Source organism: Salmo salar, chromosome 25 (genome assembly GCF_965601325.2).
Source record: "Salmo salar chromosome 25, fSalSal1, whole genome shotgun sequence".
Taxonomy (NCBI): domain Eukaryota; kingdom Metazoa; phylum Chordata; class Actinopteri; order Salmoniformes; family Salmonidae; genus Salmo; species Salmo salar.
The window spans coordinates 31,954,578-31,975,201 of NC_138315.1; the positions used below are offsets into that span (position 1 = coordinate 31,954,578).

At 42.6% G+C, this 20,624-nt stretch overlaps 2 protein-coding genes across 3 annotated transcripts; one reads left to right on the plus strand and one right to left on the minus strand.

The window, feature by feature from the left end:
* Window positions 1–2,027: 2,027 nt before the first annotated feature.
* Window positions 2,028–6,046, minus strand: c25h2orf76 (chromosome 25 C2orf76 homolog). Of its 2 annotated transcripts, none has more exons than XM_082969101.1 (5): window positions 5,668–6,046; window positions 4,823–4,968; window positions 3,939–3,976; window positions 3,731–3,812; window positions 2,028–2,442 (listed from the first exon to the last, which is right to left on the minus strand). In XM_082969101.1, the coding sequence occupies exons 2-5, from the start codon at window positions 4,944–4,946 to the stop codon at window positions 2,363–2,365; spliced, it is 324 nt and encodes a 107-aa protein (XP_082825227.1). In that variant the 5' UTR covers window positions 4,947–4,968; window positions 5,668–6,046; the 3' UTR covers window positions 2,028–2,362. The 2 variants fall into 2 exon arrangements, with proteins under 2 accessions (XP_082825227.1, XP_014029498.1); XM_014174023.3 differs by having other exon boundaries at window positions 4,823–4,873; window positions 5,668–6,044.
* A 7,878-nt stretch (window positions 6,047–13,924) lies between these two features.
* On the plus strand, window positions 13,925–19,989 carry LOC106586586 (acyl-CoA-binding protein). Its single transcript, XM_014174024.3, has 4 exons — window positions 13,925–14,592; window positions 17,734–17,851; window positions 17,954–18,016; window positions 19,456–19,989. Exons 1-4 carry the CDS (start codon window positions 14,584–14,586, stop codon window positions 19,527–19,529), a joined length of 264 nt encoding a protein of 87 aa, XP_014029499.1. The 5' UTR covers window positions 13,925–14,583; the 3' UTR covers window positions 19,530–19,989.
* The last annotated feature ends 635 nt before the right edge of the window (window positions 19,990–20,624 follow it).

Below are 20,624 nucleotides of genomic sequence, written 5' to 3' on the forward strand. Positions count from 1 at the left end.
GCCTACTGTATGCACTTCTGATTCACATACATTGTATGTACTGAAGAGTAATGTCATTCACATAGTATGTGTTAGTACTGTAGACAATCTGGATTACAGTAAATGTTTCTGAATGTACACTTACTGAAAACATACTGAGCTTGCAGTTCTTTCACCCTTGCGCTCAAAAGGTACTCTGTGTACTTATTTCATTCGCATCCTGTTACGATGGAGGACAAGGTCAATTGTGGAAATGCTCACACTGTCGATTCCCTGGAAGTGTGTGTTGTCTTGTATCACTCGTTCCTGGATTTCTCTTGAGTCGTATTGCATTATCTTGAAGGACCATGCCAACTATAACGGCCTCTTGCTCCCGAGTGAATATAGCTGTCCTTCCACCTGCATGTGGCAGCCTTGCAATTCTACAAAACGTAGTTGTGCAGTTACAAAACATATTCATGCAGTACAATACATAGTGATTAACTTTACAAATGTCTATTGAAACAGCTGCATATTGTGTAGTACAGTAAATTTGCAATTACAAAAATACAGTAGTATACTGTACCTGTTCTCTTCTCTGAATGTCCTTACTATGGTGGACACAGGAAATCGGCTCAAATTGGGTTGCACTCTCAGTCCTGCTTCCCTCATTGTCAGTCCATGTACAAGAACATGGTCTATAACTGTTGCTCGAATTTCATCAGATATTTCCACTCTTTGTCTTCCTCTTCCTTGCCCTCCTCTTCGTCGCCCACCTCGCATACGTCCTCTCACATTGTTTCTTCTATCCATTCTCAGACTTTCTCCTTCCCACCTTCAACAACCTGTTTGCTCTCTGAACTGGCTTATATTGGTTGTGTCGCATCATTTGAAACAGGTTAAATGAATTTTGAGTGGTTGTGTTCAATCAATGACATGTGTTCTCTATTTGTATTTGATTGTTGCCACTTGTGTTTACCAGTATGGATGACATGTGCATTAGAGTGCAGAATGTGTTTTGAGAATGAGAATGTGTTTAGAGTTTTGCTGAAAAGTCTAAGTGAGATCTGCAAATTGTGTTTTACCATGCGAAATGGTTTAAGGTATTGACAACAGACTGCATAATTAGCTAAATGAGTCCAGGCAACTGAGAACTTTGTTCAGCCAATGGGTTTTAGTGTTTTAGCAATTGAGAAAAACGAACTTAAGTGTCTTCAGAGCACACATAAGGTGCCATATACTGTTTATTAGGTACACCACCCAGTTTATGAAAATGGAGACGGTATTGAGGCAGTCAGTTACAGTTCGATTGAATGTTAAAATGGGCAAAACGAGTAACCAAAGCAACTGAGTGTGATCGTCTGGGTCAGGCGCGCCAGATCCAATATCTCAAAAACGGCCTCACTCCTGGGATTTTCACATACGACAATGTCTAGGGTTTACCGAGGATGATGCGACAAACCAAAAATATCCAGTCAGCGGCATTCCTGTGGGTGAAAACAGCTCATTGATGAGAGGTCGAAGGAAAATGTCAAGAATCATGCACACTAACAGGCGGGACAAACACAGACAACGGCGCAGTACAACAGTGGTGTGCAGAAAGGTATCTCGGAAGGCACAACTCATCGATCCTTGGCCATACTGGGTTCCACTACTATCAGCTAAAAATAAGAGGCTCCATTGGGCATGCAATCACCAACACTGGACAATTCAGGAGTGGAAAAACATCACCTGACAAATCACGCTTCCCGTTGAGTCATGCTTCCCGTTGAGTCATGCTGATGGCAGAGTTTGGCATAAAGCAGCATGAGTCTATGGACCCATCTTGCCTGGTACAGTGTATAGCTGTGATAAAGGGCCTTTTTGTGATTAATTTGTGTGTGTGTGTGTAATGCAGTACCTTATTTACTTGTAAAAACTAGAATGAGCAAAGCCAGTGGTTTCTCCTGGGGTAAGAGTACATTTCTTTTTTCTATTCAATATTAAAGCTTATGTGCCATATTTGGACCCATCTCAGCAACAGGGGAAAATATTTCACTGTACTTATGCAATAAAGCTTTTTAGATGCATCTTTTTAAACCAGTGATTTAATTTGGAATCATGTTTACAGTAATAAAACAGGTCTTACCGGAAACTAATAAGTACAAAGAAAATCAATGCATAATCATATTCAACACCACCAGATAAACAAAAAGTGCATTTCAGTGGAGATGTGTAAAATAGAGGCAAAAACATGTTTTATATATATATATGGCATGTCAAATTAAAATACTTGAATTTAGGTCTGAAGGCACATGTCACCCCCTCAATCTTCCATCCATCCATCCATCCATGTGTATCCTCCATGTCAGATCAGAATCCCCTCTTCCGTGGTGAAGTGGGGGATGAAGGCCAGTAAACACCCTTACCACCAGGCCGGTTGGGGGTTGGCTTTAAAGAGCTTATAATCCTCTTTCCTGAAGAAGGCCAATTCTGTTTCATTTGCTGAAACAAAAAAACAGGAACAAAATAAGGCCCTTCACTTTGACAATATTTCATTACCAGGATGTTGCCCGAATGCACAGTTCCAACTCATAAAATACATGTAGTACACACAAACGGTCTGAATACTTATGTAAATAAGGTATCTTTTTTATTTTTAAAACACTTGCAAAAAAAATAAGTCAAGGGATCTGAATACTTTCCAAATGCACATACAGTACCAGTCAAACGTTTGGACACCAACTCATTCCAGGGTTTTTCTTTATTTTTACTATTTTCTACATTTTAGAATAATAGTGAAGACATCAAAACTATGAGATAACACATGGAATCATGTAGTAACCAAAAAAAGTGTTAAAATCAAAATATATTTTATATTTGAGATTCTTCAACGTAGCCACCCTTTGCCTTGATGACAGCTTTGCATTCTCTCAACCAGCTTCATGAGGGAAGGGGAAGGGTACAAAAATATTTCTGCAGCAGTTTGGAACCAAGACTATTCCTAGAGCTCGCCGCCCGGCCAAACTGAGCAATCGGGGGAGAAGGGCCTTGGTTAGAGAGGTGACCAATAACCCGATGGTCACTGACAGAGCTATAGAGTTCCTCTGTGGAGAATCTTGTTTCTCATGGTCTAAGAGTCCTTTAGGTGCCTTTTGGCAAACTCCCAAGCAGGCTGTCATGTGCCTTTTACTGAGGAGTGGCTTCCGTCTTGCCACTACCATAAAATGTCTGATTGGTGGAGTGCTGCAGAGATGGTTGTCTTTCTGGAAGGTTCTTATATCTCCACAGAGGAACTCTGGAGCTCTGTCAATGACCATCGGGTTCTTGGTCACCTCTCTAACCAAGGCCCTTCTCCCCCGATTGCTCAGTTTGGCCGGGCGGCGAGCTCCAGGAATAGTCTTGGTGGTTCCAAACTACTGCAGAAATATTTTTGTACCCTTCCCCTTCCCTCATAAAGCTGGTTGAGAGAATACAAAGCTGTCATCAAGGCAAAGGGTGGCTACGTCCTCAGTTCTGTGACTCGACACAAATTTGTCTCAGAGCAGGACAATTCCTTCAACCTCATGGCTCAGATTTGTTAAAAAAATGTTTTTATTCCATTTTAGAATAAGGCTGTAATATAACAAAACGTGGAAAAAGTCGAGGGGTCTGAATAATTTCCAACGGCAATGTATAGTCTTTATATAATGTAGATGTATAGCTGTATGCCCCAGGAAGACCCAATCCACCACTAACACCCCCCGTAACTCTTCCCGTGTACAGTATGTGTACAAAAACAAGATGACTATACCAATGCCCGCAGCTCTTAGGGTTAGTCCATCTTGCAGAATAAGCTTGTCATCATCCTCCAAACTCATCACCAACTCATTTGTCTGCAAACAGGACATTTATCGTTTTGATTGGCTTTATAAAACACTATTTAGAATAAACAATGGGAGAGATTTAACAGGCTTATTGATATAACTACTTAGTGTATATGTAAGGTTCAAGGAGGATACCTTTGCTCCATGTGCCTGGTGGATGATCTTCATTGTGTCTTCAAATGATACATTATGTAGAAGTTAAGACATATCAATATTACATTTACGTCATTTAGCAGACGCTCTTATCCAGAGCGACTTACAGTAGTGAATGCATACATTTCATACATTATTTTTTTTCTGTGCTGACCCCCCGTGGGAATCGAACCCACAACCCTGGTGTTGCAAACACCATACTCTACCAACTGAGCTACAGGGAAGGCAATATACTGCATGTATCAAGAATGCATGCCAAATGGGTCCAACAACGTTTAGTGAAGGATAACCTTGAAATGTTGCGGGCATCATTCTCATTACATAATTGACTCCTAAACCCTACCATCAATATGAAATGTCTAGGGCACAGGTGTCAAACTCATTCCACAGAGAGCCGAGTGTCTGCAGGTTTTCACTCCTCCCTTGATTGATGAATTAAGGTCACTGATTAGTAAGGAACTCCCCACACCTGGTTGTCTCTGGCTTAATTGAAAGGAAAAACCTGCAGACACCAGACCCTCCATGGAATGAGTTTGAAACCCCTGGTCTAGGGGCAGTACCATACGGGGCAATGCCAATGGTAGGGTAGCCGATTAAACTCAAATCCATGACTGGACTGGAGCCCCGAACTCACATGAAATTAAGTTTCTATTAAAAAATTATTTCAGCACCCAAAGAATAGCAAGCAATTACAAATGACATTGTTCTTTGTAATTGCGTGTTATTCTTTTGAAGCTGAAATAAGTCTTTTTTATTTTATTAAAACGTAATTGTATGCAATGTCGGAGCTCCAGTCTGCCCACACTAATCATAGCTATTTGGAAGTGGGCAGCAGAAGCCACTACTAAAATGCAGCCATAACTTACCATAGCCAAAATTCTTGAAGGGGGGTGGTAGACCGGCTCTCATGCTAACTTCTAAAAGGGACAAGTCAACATGTATGGAACCCCAAAGGCAGATGATGGAATGTTGTGGAGTAATATTTTTCATGATGTAGGGCGTTCACTCACGGCTGTACAATGTAGAGAAAAATGGCACAATTCAAGAGGGTCTTAGACCGGCTCTCGAAATGAATGTAAAAACGTAGTTCTCTTTGCCCTATGTCATTATAAATGACAACTAATCAGACTTTTCTACAATATTATAACTTTAATATACTTGTACTTGATAGTGTTGAAATAAGAACGTTAATTTGCTGTAACCATTGCTAGTTTAGACTGCACCGCTCTTGGATGCATCTCTCATATTTGGTGTTGTGAGGTGATCCTTGGCTTTCATTGCCTGTAACCGCAATCAATCTACGTTGAGAGGGCGCTTCCATGGCGTTTTAATTGGAAATATTAATAACCGCACAATACTGTATATATATTTAATTTTAATAGCGGATTTCATTTAGAAAAAGGCCATGTTTTCAGCCACTAGCCGGTCAGTTGAGGTTCGAAGTTAGCCGCGGGGCAGCGCCACAGAGGTATATTGAGCAGTTACCACTTTTTGATCATGCCTCTAATGACATTCCATTCACTATTCTCTGAGTAAATCGTCGGTAACTTTTGAACCATATATGGTAGAGACATGGGGTTTGGCCTATTGTTTTTCTGACTGAATATTCTATTGCATTCACATATTTATATAAACCTTGAAATAATTAATGTTATGGGTGAACACCCTACATAATGTTTAGCTAGCTACCAAAAAAATTTATCATACTTACCATTTTTCACAAACTGGATAAATTCCTGGACCGTTTGATCTAAATTCACGCCACTAAATACAACTGGCTTGAAATTTCGGTGCTCAAAAGACCTTACCAACCGTACAGTTAGGACTGCCTCGCTGGACATACTGTAGCAGGCAAGCTAACGTTAGGTGACTGTTTACTTCTAGCAAGCAAAGCAAATGTTTCTTTACAGTGAAATGTCGACACTGCAGCCCTTTAAGCATATATTGACGCTCATACTAATTTAGAACCCGAGCTGAACCTTTGTTGCTAGATACTGGTAAAGATTTGTCTGTTTCTAATAACGTTCCAACAAATAAACACGCGTGCTTCCGGGATGACGGCCCTTCCACAAGACAAGAGCAAACGAATTTGTGGTCAAAATGCTCAGACTCGATGTGTTGATATGTCTATAATTTCAAATAAATATATTTGTTCACATAACCTCTGATTAAAGCTACGGTTTTGTAAAATATTTAAATATGTTCTTGATAAATATGAATACATATTTTACTTGCCAGTAAATAGTTTTTGTCTATGTTTTGTGTCATACTATTCAAATAGTTAAAAGATCTGAATATACTTAGTTTTCTTTATGTCCACTCTATTATAGGGACCCGAAGGACTACTTAAAACGTCTGTAAATTGGATACAATGCTTTTCCGTTAATGCAGTTCATTGTATTTTACATCCTGTGAAAACTTTATACAAAAAGTACATCATCTTCTGGTACTTATTAAGAGCTGTCCACATGGTGTGTATGATATCATCCTAAACCTGCAGCTGCTATGTTACCTTCCTGGCCAACCTGACAACAACAATTCATCCCTGGTCTATCTAACATTCCCTTGTGGCTGTTATGAGACTCAATAGACAAGAAATGTTCAAAGGCTATGGCAGCACCTGCTTGCCAAAAGCACATGCTATGGCATATGATATAAGACTGCCTGAGGGGGAAAGGGAAAAAAGGGGAGGAGTAGAACCAAAAATATATCTGATTGGCTATGGTAGTGGGTAATACAGGGACAAAAGGCATACCAGTTTGTAATATAGGCCAACGTGGCAGACACCATAGTAGAGATAAATATTTAATTCTGTGGCAGACACACACATCCCCATGCCCTACTTTAGTGGGACCACTCGTAACAATGAATTGAGAGCTTTGATTGGTTACCTTTACTCACCCCAACCAACGGAGATGTTGCGTGAAGTGCCACTCCTTGAATCTACCAATGGAATTGAGGGGGCGGTATCGCCTCAAGCAGTAACGAAAAGCGAGCATGAACAGTCTACCACAGAGTTTCTAAATCCAGAGGACCAACATCAGGATACTTCCGGGAACACTTCGCGAAGCAAACAAGAAAGACCAGACCGGGTTTTGTAAGGTCAATGAGATAAGTGAAACATTCTTCCTTAGTTGTTCATTTTCTTGATTTCTAAAAGGCACAACCTAGATTCCAGCCAATATCTTAAGTAGCTGAACATGTTATTACTCCAACCTCGTGAATGTGACAAATTGACACTTTTTCTTTTTATATACAAACAACAAAGTCAAAATTAAACACAAATAAACAGAAACGCAACACAACCACCATATTTGATACACAACACAATATGGCCACACCTGTCCACGAACACACAAAAATACACAGTAGCTTCCCCTTACAATACACAAACATACTGTACATTAAATCCCCCTCACATAGAAATGTCAGACTCCTCAAGATGGTCAAAATAAGGCTTCCAGACTTTATCAAACACATCCATTCTCTGCACAACCTTATAAAACACGGAATCTAGTGGGATGTAACTACAACTCAGGAGGCTGCTGAGGGGAGGACATCTCATAATAATGTCTGGAAGGGAGCGAATAGAATTGCATCAAACACATGAAAACCATGTTTTGGATGTATTTGATACCCTTTCACCGATTCCACTCCAGCCATTACCACAAGCCCGTCCTCCCCAATTAAGGCGCCACCAACCCCATGTGAACTACATAGTTCAGCCCTCCAGTTTGTTATTGAAAGTGAGTATGATGCTTTCCAATTGATAGCTATACATTTTGTTGCAGCAATTAGACCTAGGTTACAAAACTTTCTTTGATATTGGTCACCAATATTTACCTTTCCCAACAGACATAGTCGTGGAGATGGATGGATATACATTCCTAAACACAATGATATGATAGCACAGACATTATCCCAAAATGTTGTCAGTTTGTCACAGGGCCACAGCATATGTAATAGGGTTCCTTTTTGTATCTCCAACAGAGATATGACATTTCTGGGTACATTACATGCATTGTGTCAGTAATGTAGTAAATCCTAAGGATTATCTTTAGTTGCAATCATTTATGTCTAAATGTAACAGTGTTACATCTGTCCCTCTCCTCGCCCAACCTGGGCTTGAACCAGGGACCCTCTGAACACATCAACAACTGCCTCCCACGAAACATCATTACCTATCGCTCCACAAAAGCGGCGGCTCTTGCAAAGCAAAAGAAACGGAAGTTACGAATGTAACTATGGTTCTACGAATACCTGGAGGTCATCACTACATCCCGCCTTGCCAGAATTCATCCGAGAGGGACATCTGTAGTCAGGTAGGTTCTCTTCCTCTACGGCTGCAGAGTAGAGTAGCACACACTTGTCACCCAGATTTTGGTGTTTCTGTCCCGCTTGGACTCCAAGCAGTGGTCGTTGAACCACACTTGGTGGTCTTAAAGACAGCAGGCCTAACAGTGTCACCATGGAGACCGCCGCGTGCATACCCATCAATTGTTGGAACGTTCGTACCTTCACCAACGCGTTCAACTGGAATTGTTGCAGAAGAAAAATAATGATGTCCACTCACATGCTCTCATAGTGCGGGAGTTCAGAGCCATGCCAATAAAGGTGACCTTTTGGCTTGGTGTGAAGTTACTCTTCGTTGTTCACGGTAAGACCCAGTGCGGTCAGCGCTGTGCTCTCGGCTGCACACTCACGAGAGAGGGCGCAGATAAGCCAGTCGTCAAGGAAGGAAGGATCTTGATCCCCTGTAAGTAGAGGGAGCTCAGGGCTGCGCTCACAAATCTTGTGAAGACACGAGGAGCCAGGGAGAGGCTGAAGGGTAATACCGTGAACTGGTATGCCTGGCTTTGGAAGGCAAAGTGCAGAAAATGCTGCATCCCTGTCTGGTGCTGGCAAGCACCTGAGTTAGGCTGGTGTTAGGGCCAAGGGCGTGTGTAGGGCTGGGCCGAATGAGAGCGGCGAGGTTCACCTGTGTTAAGCCTCCCTTTGACACGACTCTGTGATGCCTGGTTTTTGGGCTGTGGGATCCATAGCAGCGTAGCCTGACTCAGCTGTGTTCGATGGCCCGCTCATCCGCAGGGCCAAAGATGGTAGCTTGGTAGCTTTCTCAGCATCCGTCTGGAGTCACCAGACATTGGGACTTTGGCGAGCCAGACCTGATGACGAGTCACAACTACGGTGGACATCCGTCTGCCTAGCTCTCTGGTTATAACGCAAACGCTTGAAGAGATGCGTCTTTCAGGTTTCAGAGGTCGAGGTCTGCATGCCGGCTGGAGCATTCTGTTCTGAGGGTCATCAAGCTCTAGCCTAGCTAAGGTCGCACACAGGACAGCACATAGTGAGGCAGAGCTTTCTTCTGACTCTATGTGATCAGAGACTCAGAATGACTCCTCTGACCCATCTTTAGTGTTGAAACTGAATGGGTCCACAAAACTGGTTGGCACCTCCTTCGCCATGATGGGTGTATAATCATCTTGGTCACTAAAGTGCCGGTTGGATGCCGGAGTGGAGAGCAGGTCATCATCACGGCTATCTGAGTCCTATGTCGCGTCCCATATGCTGGAGGAAGTGCTAGAGGGCCCTGACTAGGGGGTTTGAAGGAACGCAAAATAGTTTTTTGCTGCTCTATCTCAGAGGATAAGGAATCAACCTTTCTAGTGAGGCTCTCAACTTTTTCACCAGGGGGGCGCCATGGGTTTTGTGGGCTTTCCCTCTTTTGGTGGCCCTAGATGGATCCTGGTGAACAACGCCGGACGCTGGTAAATTATCTGTGAAAACCAGGCCCTCAACTCTGGCTAGCCGTGCTTCCCTCACTTTCATAAGGCAGGATGGCGCAGTTAATGCAAGTCTCAGAAAGGGCCTCACCCAGGTGGCCAATGCCTAGGCAAGCGGGGCACAGGTCATGACCATCTTCTACTTGTAATTCAGCTCCACAAGAGGAGCAGCCATGCATGGCAGGATCATGGAGATACGGTGTTCTCTCAGCTCAGAATGTAAAAGAAAAACAATTTTACAAATAAATATTTCTTATGCAATATACAAATTAATCAAATTAACTAATCTAATAGTAACCAGTGACTGTATTACAACAGCTACCACAATACACAGTAAAGGTAGAGAGCTACAATAATCTGGCGGGAGTTGTACAGCCCCGCAAAATAATTTTGGGTGAGCCTAGCTCCGACCACAGGGCTGGAGCAGGAAAGATATAATGTTTAAACGTAGGCTTATTTATGAGAAACACGCACATATGGCCGTTGATTCATAAGCCAAGCTGACAACACACAGTGGCAGCTAGGTTGAGTTGGTAAACTAGCTACAGTTGAAGTCGGAAGTTTACATACACTTAGGTTGGAGTCATTAAAACTCGTTTTTCAACCACTCCACAAATTTCTTGTTAACAAACTATAGTTTTGGCAAGGCGGTTAGGTCATCTACTTTGTGCATCACACAAGTAATTTTTCCAACAATTGTTTACAGACAGATTATTTCACAGATAATTCACTGTATCACAATTCCAGTGGGTCAAAAGTTTACATACGCTAAATTGACTGTGCCTTTAAACAGCTTGGAAAATTCCAGAAAATGATGTCATGGCTTTAGAAGCTTCTGATAAGCTAATTGACATCATTTGAGTCAATTGGAGGTGTACCTGTGGATGTATTTCAAGGCCTACCTTCAAACTCAGTGCCTCTTTGCTTGACATCATCGGAAAATCAAAAGATATCAGCCAAGACCTCAGAAAAAGAATTGTAGACATCCACAAGTCTGGTTCATCCTTGGGAGTAATTTCCAAACGCCTGAAGGTACCACGTTCATCTGTACAAACAATAGTACGCAAGTATAAACACCATGGGACCACGCAGCCGTCATATCTCTCAGGAAGGAGACGTGTTCTGTCTCCTAGAGATGAACGTACTTTGGTGCGGAAAGTGTGAATCAATCCCAGAACAACAACAAAGGACCTTGTGAAGATGCTGGAGGAAACCGGTACAAAAGTATCTATATCCACAGTAAAATGAGTCCTATATCAACATAACCTGAAAGGCCGCTCAGCAAGGAAAAAGCCACTGCTCCAAAACCGCCATTAAAAAGCCAGACTACGGTTTGCAACTGCACATGGGGACAAAGATTGTACTTTTTGGAGAAATGTCCTCTTGTCTGATGAAACAAAAATAGATATGTTTGGCCATAATGACCGTCGTTACGTTTGGAGGAAAAAGGGGGAGGCTTGCAAGCCGAAGAACACCATCCCAACCATGAAGCATGGGGGTGGCAGCATCATGTTGTGGGGGTGATTTGCTGCAGGAGGGACTGGTGCATTTCACAAAATAGATGGCATCATGTGATGGAAAATGATGTGGATATATTGAAGCAATATCTCAAGACATCAGTCAGGGAGTTAAAGCTTGGTTGCAAATGGGTCTTCCAAATGTACAATGACCCCAAGCATACTTCCAAAGTTGTGGCAAAATGGCTTAAGGACAACAAAGTCAGGTATTGGAGTGGCCATCACAAAGCCCTGACCTCAATCCTATAGAAAATCTGTGGGCAGAACTGAAAAAGCGTGTGTGAGCAAGGAGGCCTACAAATCTGACTCAGTTACACCAGCTCTGTCAGGAGGAATGGGCCAAAATTCACCCAACGTATTGTGGGAAGTTTGTGGAAGGCTACCTGAAAAATTTGACCCAAGTTAAACAATTTAAAGGCAATGCTACCAAATACTAATTGAGTGTATGTAAACTTCTGACCCACTGGGAATGTGGTGAAAGAAATAAAAGCAGAAATAAATAATTATCTTCACTATTATTCTGACATTTCACATTCTTAAAATAAAGTGGTGATCCTGACTGACCTAAGGCAGGGAATTTTTACTGGGATTAAATGTTAGGAATTGTGAAAAACTGAGTTTAAATGTAAGGTGTATGTAAACTTCCGACTTCAACTGTAGCTAGCTTGTAGCGTGCTAGTAATACCTGGGGAGAGGGATGCCTCAGGGAGGCAGTCCGAATCTCACATCATATAGCTGGCTAGGCTAACAGCCTTCCTAGACACGGTTATCTAGGGAAAGTGACCTGTTCATGCTCTGACCCACAGGTCACAGGCTGTTGGTGACAGACTGACAGTACACAGAGCTTAGTTTACGCTACCGGGACCTGGGAAGATGAGATGCGAAAAATGGGAGCAATATGGCTAAACTAACTTTGCGAGAATAAGACACAGCGCGTGGTCTGGCGTATGGTTTTATATGAACCACAGGGGCACATCCTCCCACGCTGTCACATCACTGGCGTGACTTTGTTGTTATTATTACTCAACCTGCGTGGAGCGCGAGGGATATAATCCTTGCTTTCAACCGTGCTGATGGTCAGAAAGGTATGAGTCAGAACTACTTAAAGGTCTCAGAGCTAGTGACGTCACTGATTGAAACATCACTAGCACCATTTCACACTGGCTACATATGGATGTATGAGCAAATATGAACATTTTCACATATGTGACATAGCTCTCATCAATTTCTTCCTTGAGATCAGTTTCCCATTCTTGATAGCTTCTGAGCTATCAGGTGGAGATTCAATCAACTTCTTTGGTGTTGCAGCTTCTTTCAGTAGTTTTTCAATGTTACATGCTTTAGGTTCCTCCAGATTCTGTTGAAGCGATTGAATAAGATTTTTTAGTCGTAAGAAATTAAGGAAATTGATATTGGATGAACCACATTTTTCTTGTTAATGATTGAATGACAGAGCCATCATAGTACATATGCTCAACATTAAAATCAAATCAAATTGTATTGGTCACATACACATGGTTAGCAGATGTTAATGCGAGTGTAGCTAAATGCTTGTGCTTCTAGTTCCGACCATGCAGTAATATCTAACAAGTAATCTAACAATATCACAACAACTACCTTATACACAAAAGTGTAAAGGAATATATAAGAATGTGTACATATAAATATATGGAGGAGCGATGGTCGTGCAGCATAGGCAAGATGCAGTAGATGCCAGTTTGGAACCAGGGCGCGGTTGCATAAAACATCATACATTAAAATTTCCTTAACCTTAAGTCAGTTTTTTAAAGCAAATTCCCCATTAAATATGGAAGGTGCACAATCCATGGCTACAAAGCAAGCTTGCTGTTTTTAACCAGGCAAGTCAGTTAATTCTTATTTACAATGACTGCCTACCCCAGCCAAACGACACTGGGCCAATTGTGTGAGCCATATAGGACTACCATCGACGGTTGGTTGGAATCGAACCAGGGTCTGTTGTGACACCTCCTGCATTGAGATGCAGTGCCTTAGACCGCTGCACCACTCGGGAGCACTAGCTACCTACTCTGTAAAGGCTTGACGTGCTAGAAAGTAATAGCAACGAGTTGCGAGAAAAAAAGTAACTAAAATAAACGTGTTTTATTAACTGGGTTGTAAACTCTGTTGTGTTACTCATCACCTAGTAGACTGTCGTGTGTCCACCAATCGCGTTAATGTGGTCATGCTGCAGCACGCGGTTGATAAAATAATCGTCACACAATACCTTCTTTCAAAGTCAGGGCATGATCACAGAGTTTCTAAAAGCAGAGACTCAACATTGCGAGACTTCCGGGAACGCTTGTGAAGCAGACCAGGTTTGGGGTTTGAGAAGTCAAATGGAGACGTGAAAAAGTATTCCTTAGTTGTTAGTTTTCTCGAAATCTAAAGGCACAACCTATATTCGAGACAGTTTCTTACGTATTTGAACATGTTAGTACTCCAACCTCGTGAAAGTGACAAACGTTTTTATTTTCTTCCAAAACGACTTAATATCGAAGGAGTGCCTTTTGATTTGACGGCTTGCACATGCGCAATTCGTCGCAAGACGACCGTTAGACCTGGAGACGTTTTTCTGCGCATGAGCTTAGCTAGCCAACGTAGCCATGGCATGACCTACAACCGTGATCGGGGAGTTCTATTGGAGAAGCCGTCTCTACCTGTCTGCGGCATGACGGTGCTTTCAAGACAACCGGGAACTCTGGGAAAAAAAGTCAAATCATGCAATCAGGTCGGAAAGTCGGAGCTCTAGAAAGATGCCCTAGTTTCCGACTTGGAATTCCGAGTTGGATGACCGTTCAAAACGATTTTTCCCAGTCGGAGCTCGTTTTTTCCCGAATTCCCAGTTGTTTTGAACGCGGCATTAGTCAAGAAACCTGCCCATTTTCCTCGAAAATACGAAATGTAATGATTCCAAAGCTATACAATTATTACAGAGAACAAGTTAATGATCTCACATCTCGGAAAAGATTCGGAATGTTTCTTGTTGCCAAAATTCATGCTAATGTTTTTTTTTTAGCTAGCGCCCAATTGACTCCCATTCACTCCTTGAAGGACGCGCGTTTCCCAAAATCGCCCAAAATGCACCGCGCGTCCCATTGACAACGCATGGGCAACGTACGCAATGGGCGTTGGAGTTTCCCATCTCCTCAAAAGTATCTCTGGCCCGATCGGGGATTTCTATTGGAGAAGCAGTTTAGACGTCTTCATACTAAAGCATATTTGTGTCTACTCTCCGTTATTTCTGGTCTGTGGACTCCAGTTGTGTTCTAGGACTGTACGAAGGGCCTTCAAAAGGAATTTTAAATCATGTCTGAGGTATGTATCGAATTTGTATTGTTTTGGGTATTATATTGTAGTTACCATATTTTTTTAAACATTTTTTATTTCACCTTTATTTAACCAGGTACGCAAGTTGAGAACAAGTTCTCATTTACAATTGCGACCTGGCCAAGATAAAGCAAAGCAGTTCGACACATACAACAACACAGAGTTACACATGGAATAAAACACACATACAGTCAATAATACAGTAGAAAAATAGGTCTATATACAATGTGAGCAAATGAGGTGAGATAAGGGAGGTAAAGGCAAAAAGGCCATGGTGGCAAAGTAAATACAATATAGCAAGTAAAACACTGGAATTATAGATTTGTAGTGGAATAAAGTGCAAAGTAGAAATATAAATAATGGGGTGCAAATGAGCAAAATAAATAAATACAGTAGGGGAAGAGTAGTTGTTTGGGCTAAATTATAGATGGGCTATGTACAGGTGCAGTGATCTGTGAGCTGCTCTGACAGCTGGTGCTAGTGAGGGAGATAAGTGTTTCCAGTTTCAGTGATTTTTGTAGTTCGTTCCAGTCATTGGCAGCAGAGAACTGGAAGGAGAGATGACCATAGGAGGAATTGGCTTTGGGGGTGACCAGTGAGATATACTTGCTGGAGCAATGATGACATGCATAGCTATATTATTATGTTGATTTTCAGGTTCAAGTGCAGGTTCACTAACATGTGTCAACTTGGCTTTGTCAGCTAACATTGCCGTTAGCACTGTTAACGTAAATGTGTTTAGCTATCTAATTAATAAGCTATAACAAAATAGTATTATTGTTTTAGCCAACCTGCTTTGAATTTAGCATAACTAATTCTAAGGAGTTGGCACTTGACTTGGCACCACTAGTTGTCCCTGTCAGTCTTGTATCAAGTTTGAATTAAACTCCGCTAACTCGGTTATTGCCTTTTTTAAACGGAGCCACCCGATGAAACGACCCCATTTAATTTGTTTGCCAGCTCAATGTCTGATTTCACTCCCAAACCAGAGGATTGCGTTTGCCTCAACTGTCACCCTGCTTTAAGGGTGTGGTGCGGCTTTCGACATAGCCCAAGGCGCTGATTGTGTGTGTACTAAAAACACGCTCCTGGGTTGTAAATCATTGCTTGCCTATATATTATCCTGGTGAGAAGAAGCATGTTAAAGTTATTATAGCAAACGTTGACTAGCGTATAGCTTGTTGTTTGGAGTTATAGGATGAAGGAAGAAGTGTTGGCGTTTTGCTCAATTATTTCATCATAACAGGACAACTCTAGGCAAGAAGCGCCCTGAACGAAGGTTTTGAGGCCAGTTCCTATGTTCTGCCATTCTGGGCTCAAGTTGCTCAATATACAGTATAATGTCATCATGACTTTGATGCGGTTTTACTGCATGTAGGCTAAGAAAAATGGACCCAGATGAGATCAAAGTTCAATTTACGCCAGCACTGACTCTGTCAATTGCTCCAGGGATTATCTAGCTCCAGGATGGGCAACTGGCGGCCCACGGACCGCCCCTCGGATCGATCCCCCCTCCTCTCCTCAGTCGGGGTCTTAACTTACTGTTGCGAGTTAGAATAGTACACTAAACAAAAATATAAACGCAACATGTGAAATAAAACATCCCATAAATTGTTCATATGCACAAAAAACGTATTTATCTCAAATTTTGTGAACAAATTTGTTTACATCCCTGTTAGTGAGCATTTCGGCTTTGCCCTGGTAGTCCATCCACCTGACAGGTCTGGCATATCAAGAAGCTGATTAAACAGCATGATCATTACACAGGTGCACCTTCTTCTGGGGACAATAAAAGGCCACTCTAAAATGTGCAGTTTTGTCACACAACACAATGCCACAGATGTCTGAAGTTTTGAGGGAGCGTGCAATTGGCATGCTGACTTGGCATGCTGACTGCAGGAATGTCCACCAGAGCTGTTGCCAGATAATTTAATGTTAGTTTCTCTAATCATTAGCCACCTCCAATGTTGTTTTAGAGAACTTGGCAGTACGTCCAACTGGCCTCACAACTTCAGACCGCGTGTAACCACACCATCCCAGGATCTCCACAAACCATCTTCTTCACCTACGAGATGGTCTGAGACGAGCCACTCGGAGAGCTGATGAAACTGTGGGTTTGTACAAACAAACAATGTCTGCACAAACTGTAGGAAACAGTCTCAGGGAAGCTCATCTGCATGCTCGTCGTCCTCACCAGGGTCTTGACCTGACTGCATTTCGGCATCGTAACCGACTTCATTGGGCAAATGCTCACCTTCGATGGCCACTGGCATGCTGGAGAAGCGTTCTCTTCACAGATTAATCCTGGTTTCAACTTTACTGGGCAGATGGCAGACAGCGTGTATGGTGTCGTGTGGGTGATAGGTTTGCATCGTTGTGAACAGAGTGCCCAATGGTGGCGGTGCGGTTATAGTTTAGGCAGGCATAAGCTACGGACAACAAACACAACTGCATTTTATTGATAGCAATTTGAATGCACAGAGATACCATGATGAGATCTTGAGGCCCATTGTCGTGTCATTCATCCGCCGCCATCACCTCATGTTTCAGCATGATAATGCACGGCCCCATGTCGCAAGGATTTGTGCACAATTCCTGGAATCGGAAAATGACCTAGTTCTTCCATGGCCTGCATACTCACCAGACATGTCACCCATTGAGCATGTTTGGGATGCTCTGGGTTGATGTGTACAACAGCGTGTTCCAGTTCTAGCCAATATCCAGTAACTTCACACAGCCATTAAAGAGGAGTGGGACACAATTCCATAGGCCACAATCAACAGTCTGATCAACTCTATGCAAAGGAGATGTGCCGCGCTGCATGAAGCAAATGGTCGTCACACCAGATACTGACTGGTTTTCTGATCAATGCCCTTACCCATGAGCAACTGCGGACCCTCATGAGTTCAGATTTTTTGTGGCCCAACACCCATCAAAGTTGCTTATCCCTGATCTAGATCAACCCTTTTCAGACATAGATCTGCTCATTCTACTGTAAGGTTGCTGCCATTTTCTAATGACACTGTATAGGAACCTGTCCATCATATAACTGATTTAACTTGGGAGCAGCAATTTTCATGTACATGTTTAGCTGACTTTAACTGCATATTTTGCTTCCCCTCCATCCAGGCGGATTTTGATAAGGCTGCAGAGGAGGTGAAGCAGCTGAAGGCTAAGCCAGCAGATGCAGAGATGCTCAGGGTCTATGCTCTGTTCAAACAGGCCAAAGTGGGCGACGTCAACACCGGTAAATCAGTCGGCGTCCTTCCAGTGCTTTGTGATACCCCTCCATTCTAGAAGTCTTATTGTATAGTCTGTTGATTGTGTGTGTTTTTCTTTATATCTGAAGCTCGCCCTGGGATGCTGGATTTCACTGGGAAAGCCAAGTGGGACGCCTGGGAGAAGGAGAAAGGTGTGTTTCCTGTAGTCCTTCCTCATTTAGCCTGTAGAGGGCACTGCTCAAATCAAATCAAACTTGAATTGCCACATGCCTTGAATACAACAAGTGTAGACTTTACTGTGAAATGCTTACTTACAAGCCCTTAACCAACAGTGCAGTTCAAGAAAAATAAAATATTTACCAAGTAGGCTAAAATAAAAAGTAATAATACAAAGTAACACAATAAGAATAAGAATAACAAGGCTATATACAGGGGGCACCGGTACCGAGTCAGTGCGCAGGGGTACAGGCTAGTTGAGGTAATCTGTACATGTAGGTGGGGGTGAATTGACTATGCATAGGTAACAAACAAACAGCGAGTAGCAGCAGTGTACAAAAGGGGGGTCAATGTAAATTGTTCGGTGGCAATTTTTATGAATAACTTGGGGGTAGAAGCTGTTGAGGAGCCTTTTGGTCCTAGACTTGGCGCTCTGGTACCGCTTGCCGTGCAGTAGCAGAGAAAACAGTCTATAACTTGGGGGACTGGAGTCTCTGACAATTTTATGGGCTTTCCTCTGACACCGCCTATTATATAGGTCCTGGATGGCAGGAAGCTTGGCCCCAGTGATGTACTGGGCCGTTCGCACTACCCTCTGTAGCGCCTTACGGTCAGATGCCGAGTAGTTTTCATACCAGGCGGTGATTCAACCGGTCAGGATGCTCTCGATGGTTTAGCTGTAGAACCTTTTGAGGATATGGGGGACCATGACAAATCTTTTCAGTCTCCTGAGGGGGGAAAAGGTTTTGTCGTGCCCTCTTCACGACTCTCTTGCTATGTTTGGACCATGATAGTTCGTTGGTGATATGGACACCAAGGAACTTGAAACTCTCGACCCGCTCCAATACAGCCCCGTCGATGTTAATGGTGGCCTGTTCGGCCCGCCTTTTCCTGTAGTCCACGATGAGCTCCTTTGTCTTGCTCACATTGAGGGAGAGGTTGTTGTCCTGGCACCACACTGCCAGTTCTCAGACCTCCTCCTATAGGCCGTCTCATCGTTGTCAGTGATCAGGCACTGTTGTGTCATCTGCAAACTTAATAATGGTGTTGGAGTCGTGTTTGGCCACGCAGTCGTGGGTGAACAGGGAATACAGGAGGGGACTAAGTACACACCCCTGAGGGGCCCCAGTGTTAAGGATCAGCGTGGCAGACATGTTGTTGCCTACTCTTACCACCTGGGGGCGGCCCGTCAGGAAGTCCAGGATTCAGTTGCAGAGGGAAGTGTTTAGTCCCAGAGTCCTTAGTTTAGTGATGAGCTTCACCTAAATTAGGGGATCAGTTTTGCACAGTTGTGGATCTCCTCAGCTCAATGCATTTACACTGTCATAAAGTATACTGGTTGAGACAGACAGTTCTTAAACAGTAACTCATTGTTAACTAAATGTGTTTTCCTTTTCTTACTTGACTCCCATAGGAAAGAGCAAAGAGGATGCCAGGAAGGAGTACATTGCCTTCATAGAGGTTCTGAAAGGGAAGTACGGAGTCTAACAAATGACTGACTGACCGGGCCAACCGCTGGCAGTGTAGAACCTTGACCTCTGTGGTCAGCCCACACCTCATCCCTGTGAGGATCCTTAATCTCAACGAGTATGCCCTTTTCTACAAGACCTGGTGAAAATGCATATGTCAAATCCTTTGTAATTCTAGCGGTGCACTTGGTTTAGCTGAGGTAACTTGGTTTAGCTGAGGTATGTGCAGGGTGGTTGGAGTTTGCATTTTTTGGACTATTCAAATGGTTCCATTGTACAGAACTACCTAAATCAAGCACACCTCAAATGACATATGCGTTTTACCCAGGAATGTTTTCTACTGTGCATTGCACTAAGAATACAGGACCAACAAGCCGCCGCTACGTACAGAGACACCGTCCTCCACCATCAACTTCCTAGTGAATGTTCTCAACTGGTTGTTCAGCCCACATCCTCCATAAAGTTTTCATTTGTTTTAACTTTTCTGTTGTCAAGCTTGGTTATTTTATGAGAGGATATTATATAATTTGCCTTGCATCACATACTCAGTAAACCACAAAATGTACACTTTGTCACTCACAACTGTGCCCCTTGTATCTCACAACTGTGCCCCTTGTCACTCACAACTGTGCCCATTGTCACTCACAACTGTGCCCCTTGTCACTCACAACTGTGCCCCTTGTCACTCACAACTGCTCCCCTTGTCACTCACAACTGTGCCCTTTGCACATTCAAAACATTTGTATATTCAGAAAATGTATAAGGGTCAAAGACGTATAAGGTTTTCAAAGTAGCAAAAAAATAAAACAGCAAGTACAATTCCTTAAAAGGCTTTTTTTATGTTCAGTGGAGTGTCACCTATGCCGTTATATTCAAGAATAAAGCCAATAATTCATTTTTATTGCGCTTCATATGAATGTAATTCAGTAAAACCCTGTTTAAAAAAATAAAAAAAAATCTTCATAATCAAAAGGTTATATAGCCATGCTTAGACTGGCAGGAATATAACTACCCAGAAAAAATGACACTTTATTTTGAATACCACATATTTGATGTGTCACGGGTACAAGTCAATTTGTTGAAGGTTCTTTACAAAAACTTCCTGCCTTACACT